Source organism: Rattus norvegicus, chromosome 19 (assembly GCF_021556685.1).
Source record: "Rattus norvegicus strain SHRSP/BbbUtx chromosome 19, alternate assembly SHRSP_T2T, whole genome shotgun sequence".
NCBI lineage: Eukaryota > Metazoa > Chordata > Mammalia > Rodentia > Muridae > Rattus > Rattus norvegicus.
Window position 1 is genome coordinate 28,317,527 of NC_141552.1, and position 17,092 is coordinate 28,334,618.

The 17,092-nt window shown below is 41.0% G+C and overlaps 1 protein-coding gene across 2 annotated transcripts in view; it reads left to right on the forward strand.

Moving 5' to 3' along the window:
* The first annotated feature begins 15,698 nt into the window (after window positions 1-15,698).
* Ces1f (carboxylesterase 1F) overlaps window positions 15,699-17,092 on the forward strand; it is a 31,822-nt gene continuing 30,428 nt past the window's right edge. The window contains exon 1 of one of the 2 annotated variants that reach the window (XR_015643234.1): window positions 15,699-15,792. Coding sequence is in view for 1 of the 2 variants with exons in the window: in NM_001103359.2 (NP_001096829.2) it covers window positions 15,741-15,792 (52 nt within the window). In the remaining variant the exon portion in view is untranslated. 2 annotated transcript variants of the gene reach the window in all.

Below are 17,092 nucleotides of genomic sequence, written 5' to 3' on the forward strand. Positions count from 1 at the left end.
TCAGTTAGTGAAAGGCTCCCCTGGGGTACATAAAACCCTGAGCTCTATCTCAGCACCACATAAACGCACTCTAACATCCAGGCAGGAAGGAAATATGGGACTTGAATTTTAGTTTTAGCTGTATGGTGAGTTGGGGGCCAGCCTGAGCTACATGAGACCATTTTGAGAGTTACAGAGATAGACAGAGAGACAGATACTGGCTTTCTGAGACACAGGCAGGTAGATTCCACGCAGAGAGAACTGCTTTGAAAGTTGGGTGACAGAATGCTTATCAGATGGCTGTTAGTGCTCATTATGGCAATCAAAAATTATAAACTATGCATACTATATGTGACTGCTAAATGCATAGCAATATAGCATTCTAAAAAGAGACCCAATTCAAGTTAGCAACCAACCTTCACTGTCTTCCAGAGTCTAGAAAAGGTATAACTATTGTAGCCCATGAAACAAAGCTTGCCTAGTACCTGGATTAAAAAATAAAGTTTCAATGAAACACTTCAATGAATTCACTTTCTCATATAGGACACTTTCACCTCAGAGCCGATTGGCTCATTGCCATGGGAATGCTATGGCAACAGTGGTGTTCTTTACAGTCTACCATTTACCCAAGCGCTCTATCTGGATCCCGGAGAGCACACAGAACACCACCATGCATCTCACTCTCACAGACAGGTCTCCCTTAGCAGTTGTGGGGTGGCTCCTAGTGTGTTTGGCATGAATGCCATTAGGTGCTATCCCTCAGGATGTCACTTGTGTTTACAGCAGAGTTTACTCTTCTCTGGAACTCAACTAGAGATTCTCTGACACTGGATCAGCATTCAAACCTCATTAATCCCAGGAAGATGGAGCCCCTAGTCACCATACAGCATCAAACCCTAGAATGTGTAAATGTGTCCTTGCTTCACAGGATCTGAATGTCAGCGCACAGAGAGTTCTCCGGAGCTCAAGGAGATAAGAGCAGCCATCAGTCTATGCCCTGTCACCTACCTGGTATTCATAATGGTAGGCAAACCTCCCTGGAGTCACCAAATCAAACCAGTGCTCACCTCAGCACTGGTTTATTTTCATATACATTTATGAACCAGATGTGTGATGTAATAAGACTTCAGTTTTATTTCTGCCTTTATTTTAGTTTCAGACCAATACCAGATTACTTTAAATTTATTTTATTTTAAGCCACTTCTCCCACTTGTCCACATCCTATGAAAGCCATCTTCTGAATAAATATATTAAAATGAAAAAGTTTACTGCACTTTAAAAAGCTACTTTTACAGCTCCTATTTACAAATACCTTTTATTAGATTTATCTACAAGAGCATAGGTGATAGATTATTCAGATACCAATGAAAAAATATCTTGTGGCCATCCTCCAGAAACCAGTTGCCCCACACAAAGAGAGGGCTGCTTTACAGAAGCAAAAGCTGCATTAAATCCAGAAGCACCAGAGTTTACTATTCATGATTTGCCAAGGGCAACTCCAGGAAGTGCAGAGTTAGATTTGGCAGCTAGTCAAGGTGTAATACTGTCCAATACAGATGGTGTCACACTGGTCCCTACTTCAGTAGGGTGTTCGGGTCTTCTTATTGGAAGGAGCTCTAATTACAAAGTAGGGCTTGAGGTCTTGCCTACAGCTTTAGATGCTGACTTCACAGGGGAAATTAAGGTCATGGTTAAAGCTGGAAAGGAGACCTGTATAATAAGAAAAGGACAATGCATAGCCTAACTATTATTGCTACCTTACATAAGATTACCTAACCCTGAAATAAAGACAGAGAGAGGTCAGGGACAATTTGGTTCCTCGGACTTTGTGGCCTGGGTAGCTAAGATAGGAAAACAAAGGCCTTTTAAGAAAATAAGAATTAATGTAAAACTTTTAATGGTCTCCTAGATACGGGAGCAGACAGATCCTGCTTAGCAGGAAAAGACTGGCCACAGTCGTGGCCTGAAGAACAAACCTCTTCCTCCCTACAGAGACTATCAGCACAGCAAGTGGAAATAATTGCTGTAATAATGGCCTTTGAAGAGTTTAATGAAGCCTTTAATCTTTATACAGATTCTAAATATATAGTTGGGCTTTTCCCAGCTCTAGAGACAGCCTTGCTAGCTGGAAACTCAGTTATTTTACCCCTGTTGAAACTACAAAAGTTGATACAGAGTAGAACGTATAAGTTCTATGTGGGACACATAAGGGGACATACTAAACTACCTGGACCCCTAGCTCAGGGTAATGAGCTGGCAGATTCAAATACCAGAATCTTTATGGTCTTGGAACAGGCTAAGGAGAGCCATAATTTATATCATCAGAATGCTCTGGCTTTGAAAAGAGTCTTTGGCATAGCTGGAGAACAGGCCAGGCAGATTGTTAACCAATATACTACCTGCCCCACTGCGGGGGCAGTGCAGAAAATGGGTGTTAATCCCAGAGGCTTAAATCCTCAAGTGTTATGGCAAATGGATGTTCTTCACATGCCTGAGCTTGGAAGGCTTCCTATGTGCATGCCACTGTAGATACATCTTAACATATGATTATGCATCAGCAAGAACAGGGGAAGCGGTAAAAGATGTTATTCAACACTTAAGTGCTAGCTTCGCTTCTATGGGAAGACCCAGAAAGCCGAAGACAGACAATGCTCCAGCCTATGTGTCAAAATCCTTAATGAAATTTTTGGCCACCTGGGGCATAGAACATAGCACTGGAATTCCATATAATCCTCAAGGACAAGCAATTGTGGAAAGAGCGCATCAGACATCAAAAGCTCAAGTACAGAGATTGAAAACTGCTAACTCATATCTCTCTCCTCATCATTTATTAACTCATGCTTTGTTTGTTCTAAATTATTTGAACACAAGTGAGGAGGGAGTAACTCCTGTGACAAGACATGGTGAAACAGGAAGTACAATTCCCGAACCTCTAGTTTATGGAAGGACTTACTTTCGGGAGCCTGGAAGGGCCCCGGTATTTTAATTGCCTCAGGATGAGGCTATGCTTGTGTGTTTCCACAGGATGCAGACTCCCCGAACTGGGTGCCCAACAGACTCATCAGACCTCCCCGAGTTCAGCTGTCGAGAAGAGGACACAGACAGAAGCAGACTCTGTAAAAAAAAAACCAAGCAGCCTTACAGGGACTTTTCCTAGAGGAGATCGCAGAGAAGAGGAAGTTCCCAACTCTGACGCAGCTGAAGAATTTAACTAAATAAGCAAAGGATATTGTAACATCTGCTCATTCTAAAATGACCGCTACTAATATTTTTCTTGTTTTATCACGTAACTTGTGAAGCCTGTATTTTGTCTAACTGCGTTTCCTCTGGATTGGATAAAGAATTTGCTGTTATGTTGATTGTAAAACGACCTGCTTATGTTATGCTGCCAGTAGACTTGAGCTCTGATCCTTGGTTTGATAATTCTGGATTACAAGCGTTAGACATCATTAATGATTTAATTAGACCTAAGAGATTTGTGGCCTCCTTAATTTTAGGAATTTTGACATTGATCACTTTCCTACCATCCTTTGCCATACCCACTACAGCTTTAGTTAAAGAGATGCAGACAGCTACTTCTGTTAATGAAATGCATAGAAATATTTCTGTGGCTCTCTCAGAGCAACACCCTATTGATAGAAAATTAGAAGCAAGAATTAATGCCTTAGAAGAGGTGATTTTGGAATTAGGACAAGATGTTGATTCTACTAAGACCAGGCTTGCCACCAGATGTCACTCTAGTTTTCATTATATCTGTGTGACTCCTTTACCTTATAATGAATCAGAGAATTGGAGTAGAACTAAAGCTCATTTGCTAGGAGTTTGGAAGGATACAAATATTTCTTATGACTTGCAACAATTGCAGGAACAGATTTCAGCCATGAGTCAGAGACAGTTAGATGCCTGGGATGTGGATAAACTTGCAGCATCGTTTACTAAAAGTTTAAAAGCTTTGAATCCTATGGATTGGATTCAATATTGCATCTTCACAGTCATAAGGTTAGGGCTCGAGATTGTTGTACTATTAATCTTCCCTATTCTTTTTAGGCTGATCCTGAAGTCCCTCCGTACCTTCAGGCAAGATATCCTGGAACATCGTCTTAAAAACAAAACACTGGGAACTACCACACTGACTCCAGTGGAGTCTGTGCGACAGGAAGCTCTTGTGCTTCCTTTCTATCCAGAACAGAGGCATGTGCCTGGAATGGCTTGGCCTCCTAAAGGTCCTGGCAGTCTCCCTACAAATAGATGATGACTAGGGTCTGTGCTTGCAGTGGAGGTGCCTTCTGTGTTCTAGCCTTGGTGATCTTAGCAACTGTGAGCCTGTCAGCAATATCTGATTTTCAGAATATAGCAGTGTGGGAAGATGGTCATGGACCTTTAGATGTCTCAGGAACTGAAAGTTCAGAGACAGAAACGTCTCACATCATCATGATCCTGATGAACTCAACGGCTGCGATGAATTCAACTGCTGCACCCATTAGTTCCCAGCAAACAGGAGAGAAATTCATTGCAGCCATTAAGAACATGACTGTTCGAGAAAAGTCTTTCCCCACTTTTGGGAAAGTTTTGTTTAGCATGATTCAGAATAGTAGTGATTCTTTTAGAATGATCATGGATAAGTTCTAACAAGTTGAGCAAACTTATTAAAAGTTAACTAGAAGGAAAAGAGAAACTAACAGTGAGCAAGAAATGAAAGAAATTATAGAATGGTTACAAAAGTTTCCATATTATCTTGAGGGGCCATAAACATAGAGTTTAAACTTTATTAAAATAAGAGTAAATGTTGAATGTATGTCTGGTGCCCACAAGTCTGGCAGTATAACTGGAGTTTTCTAAACCATTGTCTGCAACTGAGAATTGTTTCCTGGACTGTACGTTCAGCTTTCCTCCTTGCAAGGGACATTGGTGGGGTGATGAATAAGAGCTAGATGATTGCCAATTATGGTGTACCTGTTCTAACTGCATAAATCTGTGCCAAGGGGTAAAGCTTTTTGCAGCAGCACACACCTGGAGTTTATGTCTGTCTGTCACACCGAATCCGTTCTCTACCTGAAATCCAAGCCTTGGTCCCTCTGCTGATATACTCCCCTGGGTGGTCTGCGACACTCCATTGGGGACCTCGTGCTCAGTCCATGGGTGGCTGCAAGCATCTGCCTCTGTATTTGTCAGGCTCTGGCAGAGTCTCTGAGGAGACAGCTATATCAGCATGCACTTCTTGGTATCTGCAATATTGTATGAATTTGGTGGCTGCATATGGGTTGGATCCCTAGGTGTGGCAGTCTCTGGAAGACCTTTGCTTTAGTCACTGCTGCACACTTTGTCTTCATATTTCCTCCTGTGAGTATTTTTATGTCCTCTTCTAAGAAGGTCTGAAGTATGCACATTTTGCTCTTCCTTCTTCTTGACCTTCATGTGGTTTGTGGATTATATCTTGGGTATTCTGAACTTTTGAGCTAACATCCACTTATCAGTGAGTGCACACCATGTGTGTTCTTTTGTGATTGGGTTACCTCACTCAGGATGATATTTTCTGGTCCCATCCATTTGCCTAAGAATTTCATGAAATCATTGTTTTTTATTCCTGAGTAGTACTCCATTGTGTAAATGTACCACATTTTCTGTATCCATTCCTCTGTTGAAGAGTATTTGGATTCTTTCTAGCTTCTAGCTACCATAAATAAGGCTTCTATGAAGATAGTAGAGCATGTGTCCTTGTTATATGTTGGAGCATCTCAGGAGAGGTATAGCTGGGTCCTCAGGTAGTACTATGTCAAATTTTCTGAGAAACCACCAGACTGTTTCCAGAGTGGTTGTACCAGCTTGCAATCCCACCAACAATGGAGGAGTGCTCCTCTTTCTCCACATCCTCGCCAGCATCTGCTGTCACCTGAGTTTTTGATCTTAGCCATTCTCACTGGTATGAGGTGGAATTTCAGGGTTGTTTTAATTTGGATTCCCCTGATACTAAGAATGTTGAATATTTCTTTAGGAAGCATTGTACAATCTTTATAAATGGAGTGCCAGAGCTGTTTTAAAGGCCAGTTAACTAGGGAAAGCAAAATGTGTATATATGCGTGTGTACGAGCGTGTGTGTGTGTGTTCTGTAATTGGAAACAGATTTTTTTTGTTTAATTTGGAAGTCTCCACAGATCATCCCATGTAAATAAGGACAGATAGAGCTTCATAATTTTATTTATTTTTAAAATTTTGAACATGTACATTTCATCTTCCGTGACTTTTCATTATTACCAGGTCAGGCTTCACTCCTAAAAATATCTGGAAAACAAGAACTGGAGTTGATGAGGAAAGAATGTTTTATCAGCGTGCTTGTTCTTCAAGACCATATTTTCTTCCTGGAATGTAAACCCACACCCATCTTTGCAAAGTAGAACTTGTCTGCACACTGATTCTTGTACTAAGTCCCCATACTCAGTGAAGGTCTTCACACCTTGTCACAGAGTGTGAAAGAACATCTTTAAAACCTGAGGTCTCTGGAAACTTCATTGCAGGTAAAGGCACTGGTCTTTGGGCAGATCTCAGGAACATGTCTGGGTATTGGTGTTGCTTCTTATCAACACTGGCTTCTTATCAACATTGGTCTGACCTAGTGATGAAATACCTCCTCTCTAGGTTCCTGTTTCCTCCTGTAGACCTTTCTTTTTTTTTTTTTTTCTCCATCTTTATTAAATTGGGTATTTCTTATTTACATTTCAGTTGTTATTACCTTTCCTGGTTTCCAGGCAAACATCCCCCTAACCCCTCCCCCTCCCCTTCTCTTCCAGTGTTCCCCTCCCCATCCTCCCCCCATTACCACCCTCCCCCCAATAATCCCGTTCACTGGGGGTTCAGTCTTAGCTTCCCCTTCCGCTGGTGCCCTTACTACGCTATTCATTGCTACCTATGAGGTTGGAGCCAGGGTCAGTCCATGCATAGTCTTTGGGTAGTGGCTTAGTCCCTGGAAGCTCTGGTTGGTTGGCATTGTTGTACATATGGGGTCTCAAGCCCCTTCAAGCTCTTTCAGTCCTTTCTAAGACTCCTTCAATGGGGGTCCCGTTCTCAGTTCAGTGGTTTGCTGCTGGCATTCGCCTCTGTATTTGCCATGTCTACATATTTGCTATGTATCTGGCTGTGTCTCTCAGGATTGATATGTATCCGGCTCCTGCACTTCTTTGCTTCATCCATCTTATCTAATTGGGTGGCTGTATATGTATGGGCCACATGTGGGGCAGGCTCTGAATGGTCGTTCCTTCAGCCTCTGTTTTAATCTTTGCCTCTCTCTTCCCTGCCAAGGGTATTCTTGTTCCCCTTTTAAAGGAGTGAAGCATTCACATTTTTGTCATCCTTCTTCACTTTCTTGTGTTCTGTGCATCTAGGGTAATTCGAGCATTTGGGTTAATATCCACTTATCAGTGAGTGCATACCATGTGTGTTTTTCTGTGATTGGGTTACCTCACTCAGGATGATATTTTCCAGTTCCATGCATTTGCCTATGAATTTCATAAAGTCATTGGTTTTGATAGCTGAGTAATATTCCATTGTGTAGATGTACCACATTTTCTGTATCCATTCCTCTGTTGAAGGGCATCTGGGTTCTTTCCAGCTTCTGGCTATTATAAATAAGGCTGCTATGAACATAGTGGAGCATGTGTCTTTGTTATTTGTTGGAGCATCTTTTGGGTACATGCCCAAGAGAGGTATAGCTGGGTCCTCAGGTAGTTCAATGTCCAATTTTCTGAGGAACCTCCAGATTAATTTCCAGAATAGTTGTACCAGTCTGTAACCCCAACAACATTGGAGGAGTGTTTCTCTTTCTCCACATCCTCACCAGCATCTGCTGTCACCTGAGTTTTTGATCTTAGCCATTCTCACTGGTGTGAAGTGGAATCTTACGGTTGTTTTGATTTGCATTTCCCTTATGACTAAAGATGTTGAACATTTCTTTAGGTGCTTCTCAGCCATTTGGCATTCCTCAGCTGTGAATTCTTTGTTTAGCTCTGAACCCCACTTTTAACAGGGTTATTTGTCTCCCTGCAGTCTAACTTCGTGAGTTCTTTGTATATTTTGGATATAAGGCCTCTACCAGTTGTAGGATTGGTAAAGATCTTTTCCCATACTGTTGGTTGCCATTTTGTCCTAACCACAGTGTCCTTTGCCTTACAGAAGCTTTGCAGTTTTATGAGATCCCACTTGTCTATTCTTGACCTTTGAGCATAAGCCATTGGTGTTTTGTTCAGGAAATTTTCTCCAGTGCCCATGTATTCGAGATTCTTCCCCACTTTTTCTTCTATTAGCTTCAGTGTATCTGGTTTGATGTGGAGGTCCATGATCCACTTGGACTTAAGCTTTGTACAGGGTGATAAGCATGGATCGATTTGCATTCTTCTACATGCTGACCTCCAGTTGAACCAGGACCATTTGGTGAAAATGCTATCTTTTTTCCATTGGATGTTTTGGCTCCTTTGTCAAAAATCAAGGGACCATAGGTGTGGGGGTTCATTTCTGGGTCTTCAATTCTATTCCACTGGTCTATCTGTCTGTCTCTGTACCAATACCATACAGTTTTTTTTTTTTATCACTATTGCTCTGAAACACTGCTTGAGTTCAGGTATAGTTATTCCCCCAGAAGTCCTTTTATTTTTGAGAATAGTTTTAGCTATCCTGGGTATTTGGTATTCCAGATGAATTTGCAAATTGTTCTGTCTAACTCTTTGAAGAATTGGGTTGGAATTTTGATGGGGATTGCATTGAATCTGTAGATCGCTTTTGGTAAAATGGCCATTTTTACTATATTAATCCTGCCAGTCCATGAGCATGGGAGATCTTTCCATCTTCTGAGGTCTTCTTCAATTTCTTTCCTCAGTGTCTTGAAGTTCTTATCGTACAGATCTTTCACTTGCTTGGTTAAAGTCACACCGAGGTATTTTATATTATTTGGGACTATTATGAAGAGTGTCCTTTCCCTAATTTCTTTTTTTTTTTTTTGGTCTCTTTTTTTTTCTTTTTTTGGAGCTGGGGACCGAACCCAGGGCCTTGTGCTTCCTAGGCAAGCGCTCTACCACTGAGCTAAATCCCCAGCACCCCCCCCCCCAATTTCTTTCTCAGCTTGTTTCTCTTTTGTGTAGAGGAAGGCTATTGATTTGTTTGAGTCATTTTTATACCCAGTACTTTGCTGAAAGTGTTTATCAGGTTTAGTAGTTCTCTGGTGGAACTTTTAGGATCACTCAAATATGCTATCATATCATCTACAAATAGTGATATTTTGACTTCTTCCTTTCCAATCTGTATCCCTTTGAATTCCTTTTGCTGTCTGATTGCTCTGGCTAGGACTTCAAGAACTATATTGAATAAGTAGGGAGACACTAGTGTCTAGTCCCTGATATTAATGGGATTGTTTCAAGTTTCTCTCCATTTAGTTTAATATTAGCTACTGGTTTGCTGTATATGGCTTTTACTATGTTTAGATATGGGCTTGAATTCCTGTTCTTTCCGGGACTTTTATCATGAAGGGGTGTTGAATTTTGTCAAATGCTTTCTCAGCATCTAATGAAATGATCATGTGGTTTTTATCTTTCAGTTTGTTTATATAGTGGATTACATTGATGGTTTTCCATATATTAAACCATCCCTTCATCCCTGGTATGAAGCCTACTTGATCATGATGGATGATTGTTTTGATGTGCTCTTGGATTCGGTTTGCAAGAATTTTATTGAGTATTTTTGCATCGATATTCATAAGGGAAATTGGTCTGAAGTTCTCTTTCTTTGTTGGGTCTTTGTGTGGTTTAGGTATAAGAGTAATTGTGGCTTCATAGAAGGAATTCGGTAGTGCTCCATCTGTTTCAATTTTGTGGAATAGTTTGGATAGTATTGGTATGAGGTCTCTACGAAGGTCTGATAGAATTCTGCACTAAGCCCATCTGGACATGGGCTCTTTTTGGTTGGGAGACTTTTAATGACTGCTTCTATTTCTTTAGGAGTTATGGGGTTGTTTAAATGGTTTCTCCTGATTTAACTTTGGTACTGGGTATCTGTCTAGGAAATTGTCCATTTCCTCCAGACTTTCAAGTTTTTTTAATATAGGCTTTTGTAGTAGGATCTGATGATTTTTTGAATTTCCTCTGATTCTGTGGTTATGTCTCCCTTTTCATTTCTGATTTTGTTAATTTGGACACACTTTCTGTTTCCTCCCGTTAGTCTGGCTAAGGGTTATCTATCTTGTTGATTTTCTCAAAGAACCAGCTTTTGGTGCTGTTAATTCTTTGTATAGTCCTTTTTGTTTCTACTTAGTGGATTTCAGCTCTGAGTTTGATTATTTCCTGCCTTCTACTCCTCCTGGATATATTTGCTTCTTTTTGTTCTAGAGCTTTTAGGTGTGCTGTCAAGCTGCTGATATATGCTCTCTCCTGTTTCTCTTTGTAGGCACTCAGAGCTATGAGTTTTCCTCTTAGCACAGCTTTCATTTTGTCCCATAAGTTTGGGTATGTTGTACCTTCATTTTCATTAAATTCTAAGAAGTCTTTAATTTCCTTATTTCTTCCTTGACCAGGTTATCATTGAGTAGAGCATTGTTCAACTTCCATGTATATGTGGGCGTTCTTTCCTTATTGTTATTGAAGACCAGCTGTAGCCCATGGTGGTCTGACAAGGCGCATGGGGTTATTTATATCTTTCTGTATCTGTTGAGGCCTGTTTTATGAATGATTATATAGTCAATTTTGGAGAAAGTATGATGAGGTAGTGAGAAGAAGGTATAACCTTTTGTTTTAGGATAGACTGTTCTACAAATATCTGTTAAGTTCATTTGGTTCATGACTTCTCTTAGTCTGTCTATGTCTCTGTTTAAGTTCTGTTTCCATGATCTGTGCATTGATGAGAGTGGGGTGTTGAAATCTCCTACTATTATTGTGTGAGGTGCAATGTATGCTTTGAGCTTTAGTAAGGTTTGGAGCCATAGATACAAGTGTCACCAAGAGAATACAAGAGATAAAAGAGAGAATCTCAGGAGCAGAAAATTCCATAGATATCATTGACACAACTGTCAAAGATAATGTAAAACAGAAAAAGTTACTGGCCCAAAACAGGCAGGAAATTCAGGATACAATGAGAAGATCAAACCTAAGGATAATAGGTATAGAAGAGAATGAAGACTCCCGACTCAAAGGACCAGTAAATATCTTCAACAAAATCATAGAAGAAAACTTCCCTAACCTAAAGAAAGAGATGCCCATAAACATACAAGAAGCCTACAGAACTCCAAATAGATTGTACCACAAAAGAAACTCCTCCTATCACATAATAGTCAAAACACCAAATGCAAAAAACAAAGAAAGAATATTAAAAGCAGTAAGGGAAAAAGGTCAAGTAACATATGAAGGCAGACCTATCAGAATCACACCAGTCTTCTCACCAAAGACTATGAAAGCCAGAAGATCCTGGACAGATGTCATACAGATCCTAAAAGAACACAAATGCCAGTCTAGGCTACTGTATCCTGCAAAACTCTCAATTAACATAGATAGAGAAACCAAGATATTCCATGACAAAACCAAATTTACACAATATCTTTCTACAAATCCAGCACTACAAAGGATAATAAATGGTAAAGCCCAACACAAGGAGGCAAGCTACACCCTAGAAGAAGCAAGAAACTAATAGTCTTGGCAACAAAACAAAGAGAAGAAAAGCACACAAACATAACCTCACATCCAAATATGAATATAACAGGAAGCAATAATCACCATTCCTGAATATCTCTTAACATCAATGGACTCAATTCCCCCAATAAAAAGACACAGATTAACAAACTGGGTATGCAATGAGGACCCAGCATATTGCTGCCAACAGGAAACACACATCAGAGACAAAGACAGACACTACCTCACAGTAAAAGGCTGGAAAACAACTTTCCAAACAAACGGTCTGAAGAATCAAGCTGGAGTAGCCATTCTAATATCAAATAAAACTGATTGTCAACCAAAAGACATCAAAAAAATAAGGAAGGACACTTCATATTCATTAAAGGAAAAATCCAGCAAGATGAACTCTCAATCCTAAATATCTGTGCTCCAAATACAAGGGCACCTACATGCATAAAGGAAATCTTACTAAAGCTCAAAGAACACATTGCACCTGTAGACTTTCTAAGGCTAGCCATTCCCTCCTTATCTTTGGTCGTTGAACTGACAATGTTACTATGCTAAAGGTCAAGGCATTTTGTCTTGGGATAAGTCTGCCAGTTGGGTGATCACCCTAATGAATCAGGCAGGGAAGGAGATTACTAATCACAATTGTGTAGAAGTTATTTGCGTGGGACTTCATTTCTGATGTTGAGATTGAGTTACTTTGTGCTATGTGGCATTGCCCTCTCACATCTGGCCAACAAGAAAATTATCATTTTGTGCTTAGAGGTTATTCTGTTTGGGCTGCCTTAGTGAGATGACCCAGGCTTGGTAGACAGCAGCGCTGAATACAGACTATTAACTTCATGTCTTTTGTTTATGGAGGCTGATCATCTAAGCTCAAGTTGCCACTATGATTGGTTTCCTTCCAAGCCTTGGTTTATTCTTTTCAGTGGCCCCTCCCCCTACTCCTCTCTACATATGCTGAGTCCTCTGTGCACACTTGACAAGTGATATCACTTTGCATACCCTAATTCCTTCCATGAAGACATCAGTCAAATTGAGTTAGCACCCACCATCATGCTCTTATTTTACTGTCTAACCTTTTAATGGGCCTTTATCTAAACACAATCACATTAAGAAGTTTGAGGGTGGATCCTGTACAACTGGACTTTGAGCAGACACATAGCGATTTGATCTCAGATTTCAGAATACATGCATCCTTTGTCCGGTACTGGTTGTCTTCAAAAGGAACTTGAGAAAAGCACTGCAGGAGGAGTTTATTTTGAGAATTGCAAGGGGCAATGATGGGGGAGGGAAGGGAAAGGACCATGGAAGGGCTTACTACCCAGCAGCTAATGCTGTGTGCGATCAAGGTCAAAGACAGAGGGAAAAGTGGGGCAAAGACTGTTTCAAGGCTACTCCAACAAAGGGGAGACTTGATACTTACTGCCAATTCTACTCAATGGCTGAGAATCACTCCAGGGCTAGAGGACTCTGGATGGCATTGTTTTGCTTCAGAAAACTTCCTAACATAGGTGGGTAGGAGTTCTTAGAAGGTGGAGTTCACACAGGAACACTGGTCCTGTGGAGTTCTAGGACACCTGCCAGTCACTAATGGCATTCACACTACCATTCTCATTCTGATATCTCTGAAAAAGGCTATCTGAGTGAGCTTCTGTGCTGCAACTTAGGTGAGAGACTAGAGACCAAACTAACAAAGTCTCCTATGCTACTGTGTTAGAATTCTTGTGTTATGTCTGTACCTCTCAAAAATGGCTTCCCCAAAACATACATGTGTATGATGTGTATGTGTGTGTGAATGTGTGTGTATGTACATAATAATTACTCAAAAATTTAGATGAATTTCTTGGTCCCAGGTACAGCCACTGCCTTATCTCTTCAGTCTCACGGGTGTGGTTTCCAGCTGGCTGTAGGAAAAAATCCTATATGGAGAAAGCTCCCACCCCCATCAATGTCGCTTTACTTCATTGGCTATAAGTAAACCCATATCTCCAGTTAAATGCCAGGAGGGTTGAGCCTTGTGACTTCTGGCTAAGCAGTGCTTTTCCAGAAAGAAATCCACACTAACAGAAACAACCCAGTTTCTTCTTTTACCCAGCCAGGGTCTTTCCCTGGAATGCCATGGGTCTTGCTTTCAGTCTCCCGAACCCCTGACCCCTCCCTAGGGTACTCTGTGCTCATCCTTCCTGGAGGCCTAGAAACACAGTGGAAGGCAGTAGGAGGTTTCATGTGGGTATTTTGATGAGGAAAGGTGGAAGAAATTCCAGGAGAGTGTTTCCTCAGATAAGTCATTTATGTATAATTGATGCTATCCACAGAAATTAAGACTATAGCTCCATGGTCTACAGACTATAGCTCCATATAGCCCTACAGGTTTTCTCCAACCTCAGCATTTATTTTTTGTGAGATGTGATCTATGGCCAGTCCCTCAGTCAAACTGAGCCTCAGGGTCCACCAGTGAGAATCGTGCTTATTCTGAGCACGATTTGCCCTGCACAGAGAACACTGAGGCCAGGGTTTGCAGGCTCTCAAATATTTGTCGACGAAATAGAAGGATGAATAAAATAGAAACTTTAAATAAATAGGAATCATACAAGCTGTCAGGTTGTAGCACATTTAAAAAGATGCACATAGAGAGCTACACATCACTGCAGACTTGCTGGGCACATTCCAACCACTCCTCAGACAGATGCGAAACCCAAATGCAGGCTCCCCTGCCTCTGCAACTCTCCATTGTCCCTTGATGTCCTTTTCCTCAGTAACCAGTCATCATTGTTCATCTCCATGTTCTGGAACCTTCACAGAACTGGGAGCCTGAAGCCTATTAGCTTTGTGACTGGCTTCTTTTATTTTTCATATTTTCAAGTTTGGGTGGCACTGTAATACCTTATCCTTATAAACAGTATTTAGTGAGGGGCACAGGTGACCAATTTATTGCCTGTTTAGTTCATGAACATTTATTTGGGCTGTTTCTTTCTGCCCCTTAAAATATTAGAAATAAATGCTGTTTGTAGAGGCATTTTGGTATCACAAATGGTTTTAATTATTGTAATTACTGTAGCTCTGTTAATAGGACTGTTTAAATTAAGTGATAATTTATAACCTGTGTTTTCCTCTCCAGAGCTGATCCTCTGTATTTCCATGTTAATCACAGGGATGTTCACAGCTCCCTTGCGTGAGGATGTATCATTTGCTCAGCCAGCTGTACCAGGCTGTATTCAACAAAGCACTGTCCTAAGCCATGTCCTGTGAGGGGATCCAGCATCTTCCTTCATCAGCACCTGGTGAAGGACTCTCCCAGGTGCATGCTTACCCCTTAGATCCATAGGTTGGAGCTTTCACACATATATCAGCCTCTCTCTGTCCTCACATCTGGTCTGGTTAATGCTCAAAGTATGCCTGAATCAATGGACAGGTAGGTGGTAAAAAGCAAGTGTTTTGAAATGGAGTACAGTTAGTGAAAGAAAGTTCTATACCTAACCTCTGTCCTGAAGCGAATGAACTCCCAAACTCGGTTCAGTGTGTCCCAAGAGAGGGTCACTTGGCAAGATTGTTATATGACTAATCTAGAATTCTCCAAGGAGGGTAGTTGAAGTTTAACCTAGTTTACCAAACACAAGAGTCCAAAATGCTAGGAAAGGGAGAGAGATGTGTTCTGATCTCCCTGGTGAACAACTATGGAGCCCTGAGAGTCTCCAAAATTTTTCAGTCTGTTATAAGAACCCCCTTACCTCACTAAAGCTTTGCACTGCCTATAAGTATTTGCTTCAGTTTGAGAACTCCTGGCATTCTGAAGAGAGAGTGATTCAGGGGAAAATGTTTATGTTAGAAGCTGACTGTGTTCATGGCCATCTGTAATCTGAGATTTCCATATTAATTGTTTAGATATAAGACAGCAAATGACGGGTAGATGTGTGTTTAGATAAAGCCAGGTAAACTTGGAAGAGCTGTGGCTTAGGGAGAGGAAGAGTTTTTTGTGTAGTTCTGCATTGTGTAATTGGCTTCTGTGGGCAGGACTCCTGGACGGGTTCCCAGAATGTGGGCAGGACCTTACACTCCCCTTCCTTGTGGATCAGAGTGAGAAACTCTACTGACTGGAGCACCTGTCCATGCAAGATGTGCCTCAGCTTCCTGATCCTGGTGTCCCTAGCAACCTGTGTGGTTTATGGTGAGTACTTTGGAAATGCAAATTTGTGGGGACACAACGAGTTACAGGGTGTGCCTGGAGCACAGACAAGACAGATTAAGTTCTGCAGGAGAAGTCATTCTCCTGATGTGAATTTGCATCCAAGCTGCCCACACCTTGGTACAGTACATACTGAGATCAGAAGACAAGACAATCCGTGAGGCCCTGCATTATAGGTGCAGAGGACAAGGAGTCAGCTCTGGCCCAAGGGAATCAAGACAATTCAGTTTCCTTAATTCACTAAATGTAGAGGATTAGTTGGTTTCATTTCTAACATTTTTTGGAGGAGAGGTACACTTGAGAGGGAGCCCCTTCGTGACTCTACATGTAGTGGGCCTTCCATGCATATTTTTTATTACTACATAAATATAAGATGTATTATTATGTATTATTAATTATGTATTATTTCTATTAACACATAATATAAGATGTATTGTTATTATGTATTATTAATTATTATGTATTATTTCTATTAATACATAAATATAAGATGTATTATTGGAAAATATGCAGTATAATAAAGCTAGCACATCAGGACCTAATAGTCATTGAAAAAACACTTTGTTATTCATTGTTCCCAAGAAGAGAGACATAGTACTGAGGTTGGGGGTACAGGAAGTGCCAGATCAGTGAGGAGACTCAGGCTGGGGCGCCTGTAGCAAAAAAAATGCCTCTTTTATTAGCATTTCAAAGAACTCTAGGGAGCTGTGCACATCTTAGGTGTCTGGTATCAGGTTCAGGGTGATGAGAGCAGATGGACAGGTAGGCAGTAGTCCAGGCTATCATAAAGGAAATGTTTAGGGTCATGAGTCTGAAATAGATAGACTCTGAGAGGGACAGTCCCCACCAGTCATGATGGTCTCCTAAACATCAGACACACAGACTAAATTTATGGTAAATATGTGACTATAGCATTGATTCCTGTTTATATCGGAGCCACGTTAGTGGCCTGAAGAGACTGGTATGTTCTTCCAAGTTTGTCTGGAAAATCATGTCCTGGGATAGCTCTAGTTCCTGAATCCAGAGCCCGTAATCAGTTCCTCCAATGCCTCACCTTACATGAACAGGCGGCATTGAGAAAGGCCTGGAAAGAGACTCAGATTTGAGGCAGAACATGCCTTTGCTGCTAGTTACCATGGCAACACCACTGTCTTTGCATCTTTAGGAACTCCACACAGGATGCCTCCAAGTTAAATGGACATATCCATAATTACCTAGAAAGGCTATTGCTATGAACACAAGAAAGTAGAATGCACCTCTGGTATAAAGTAGGCATCATATA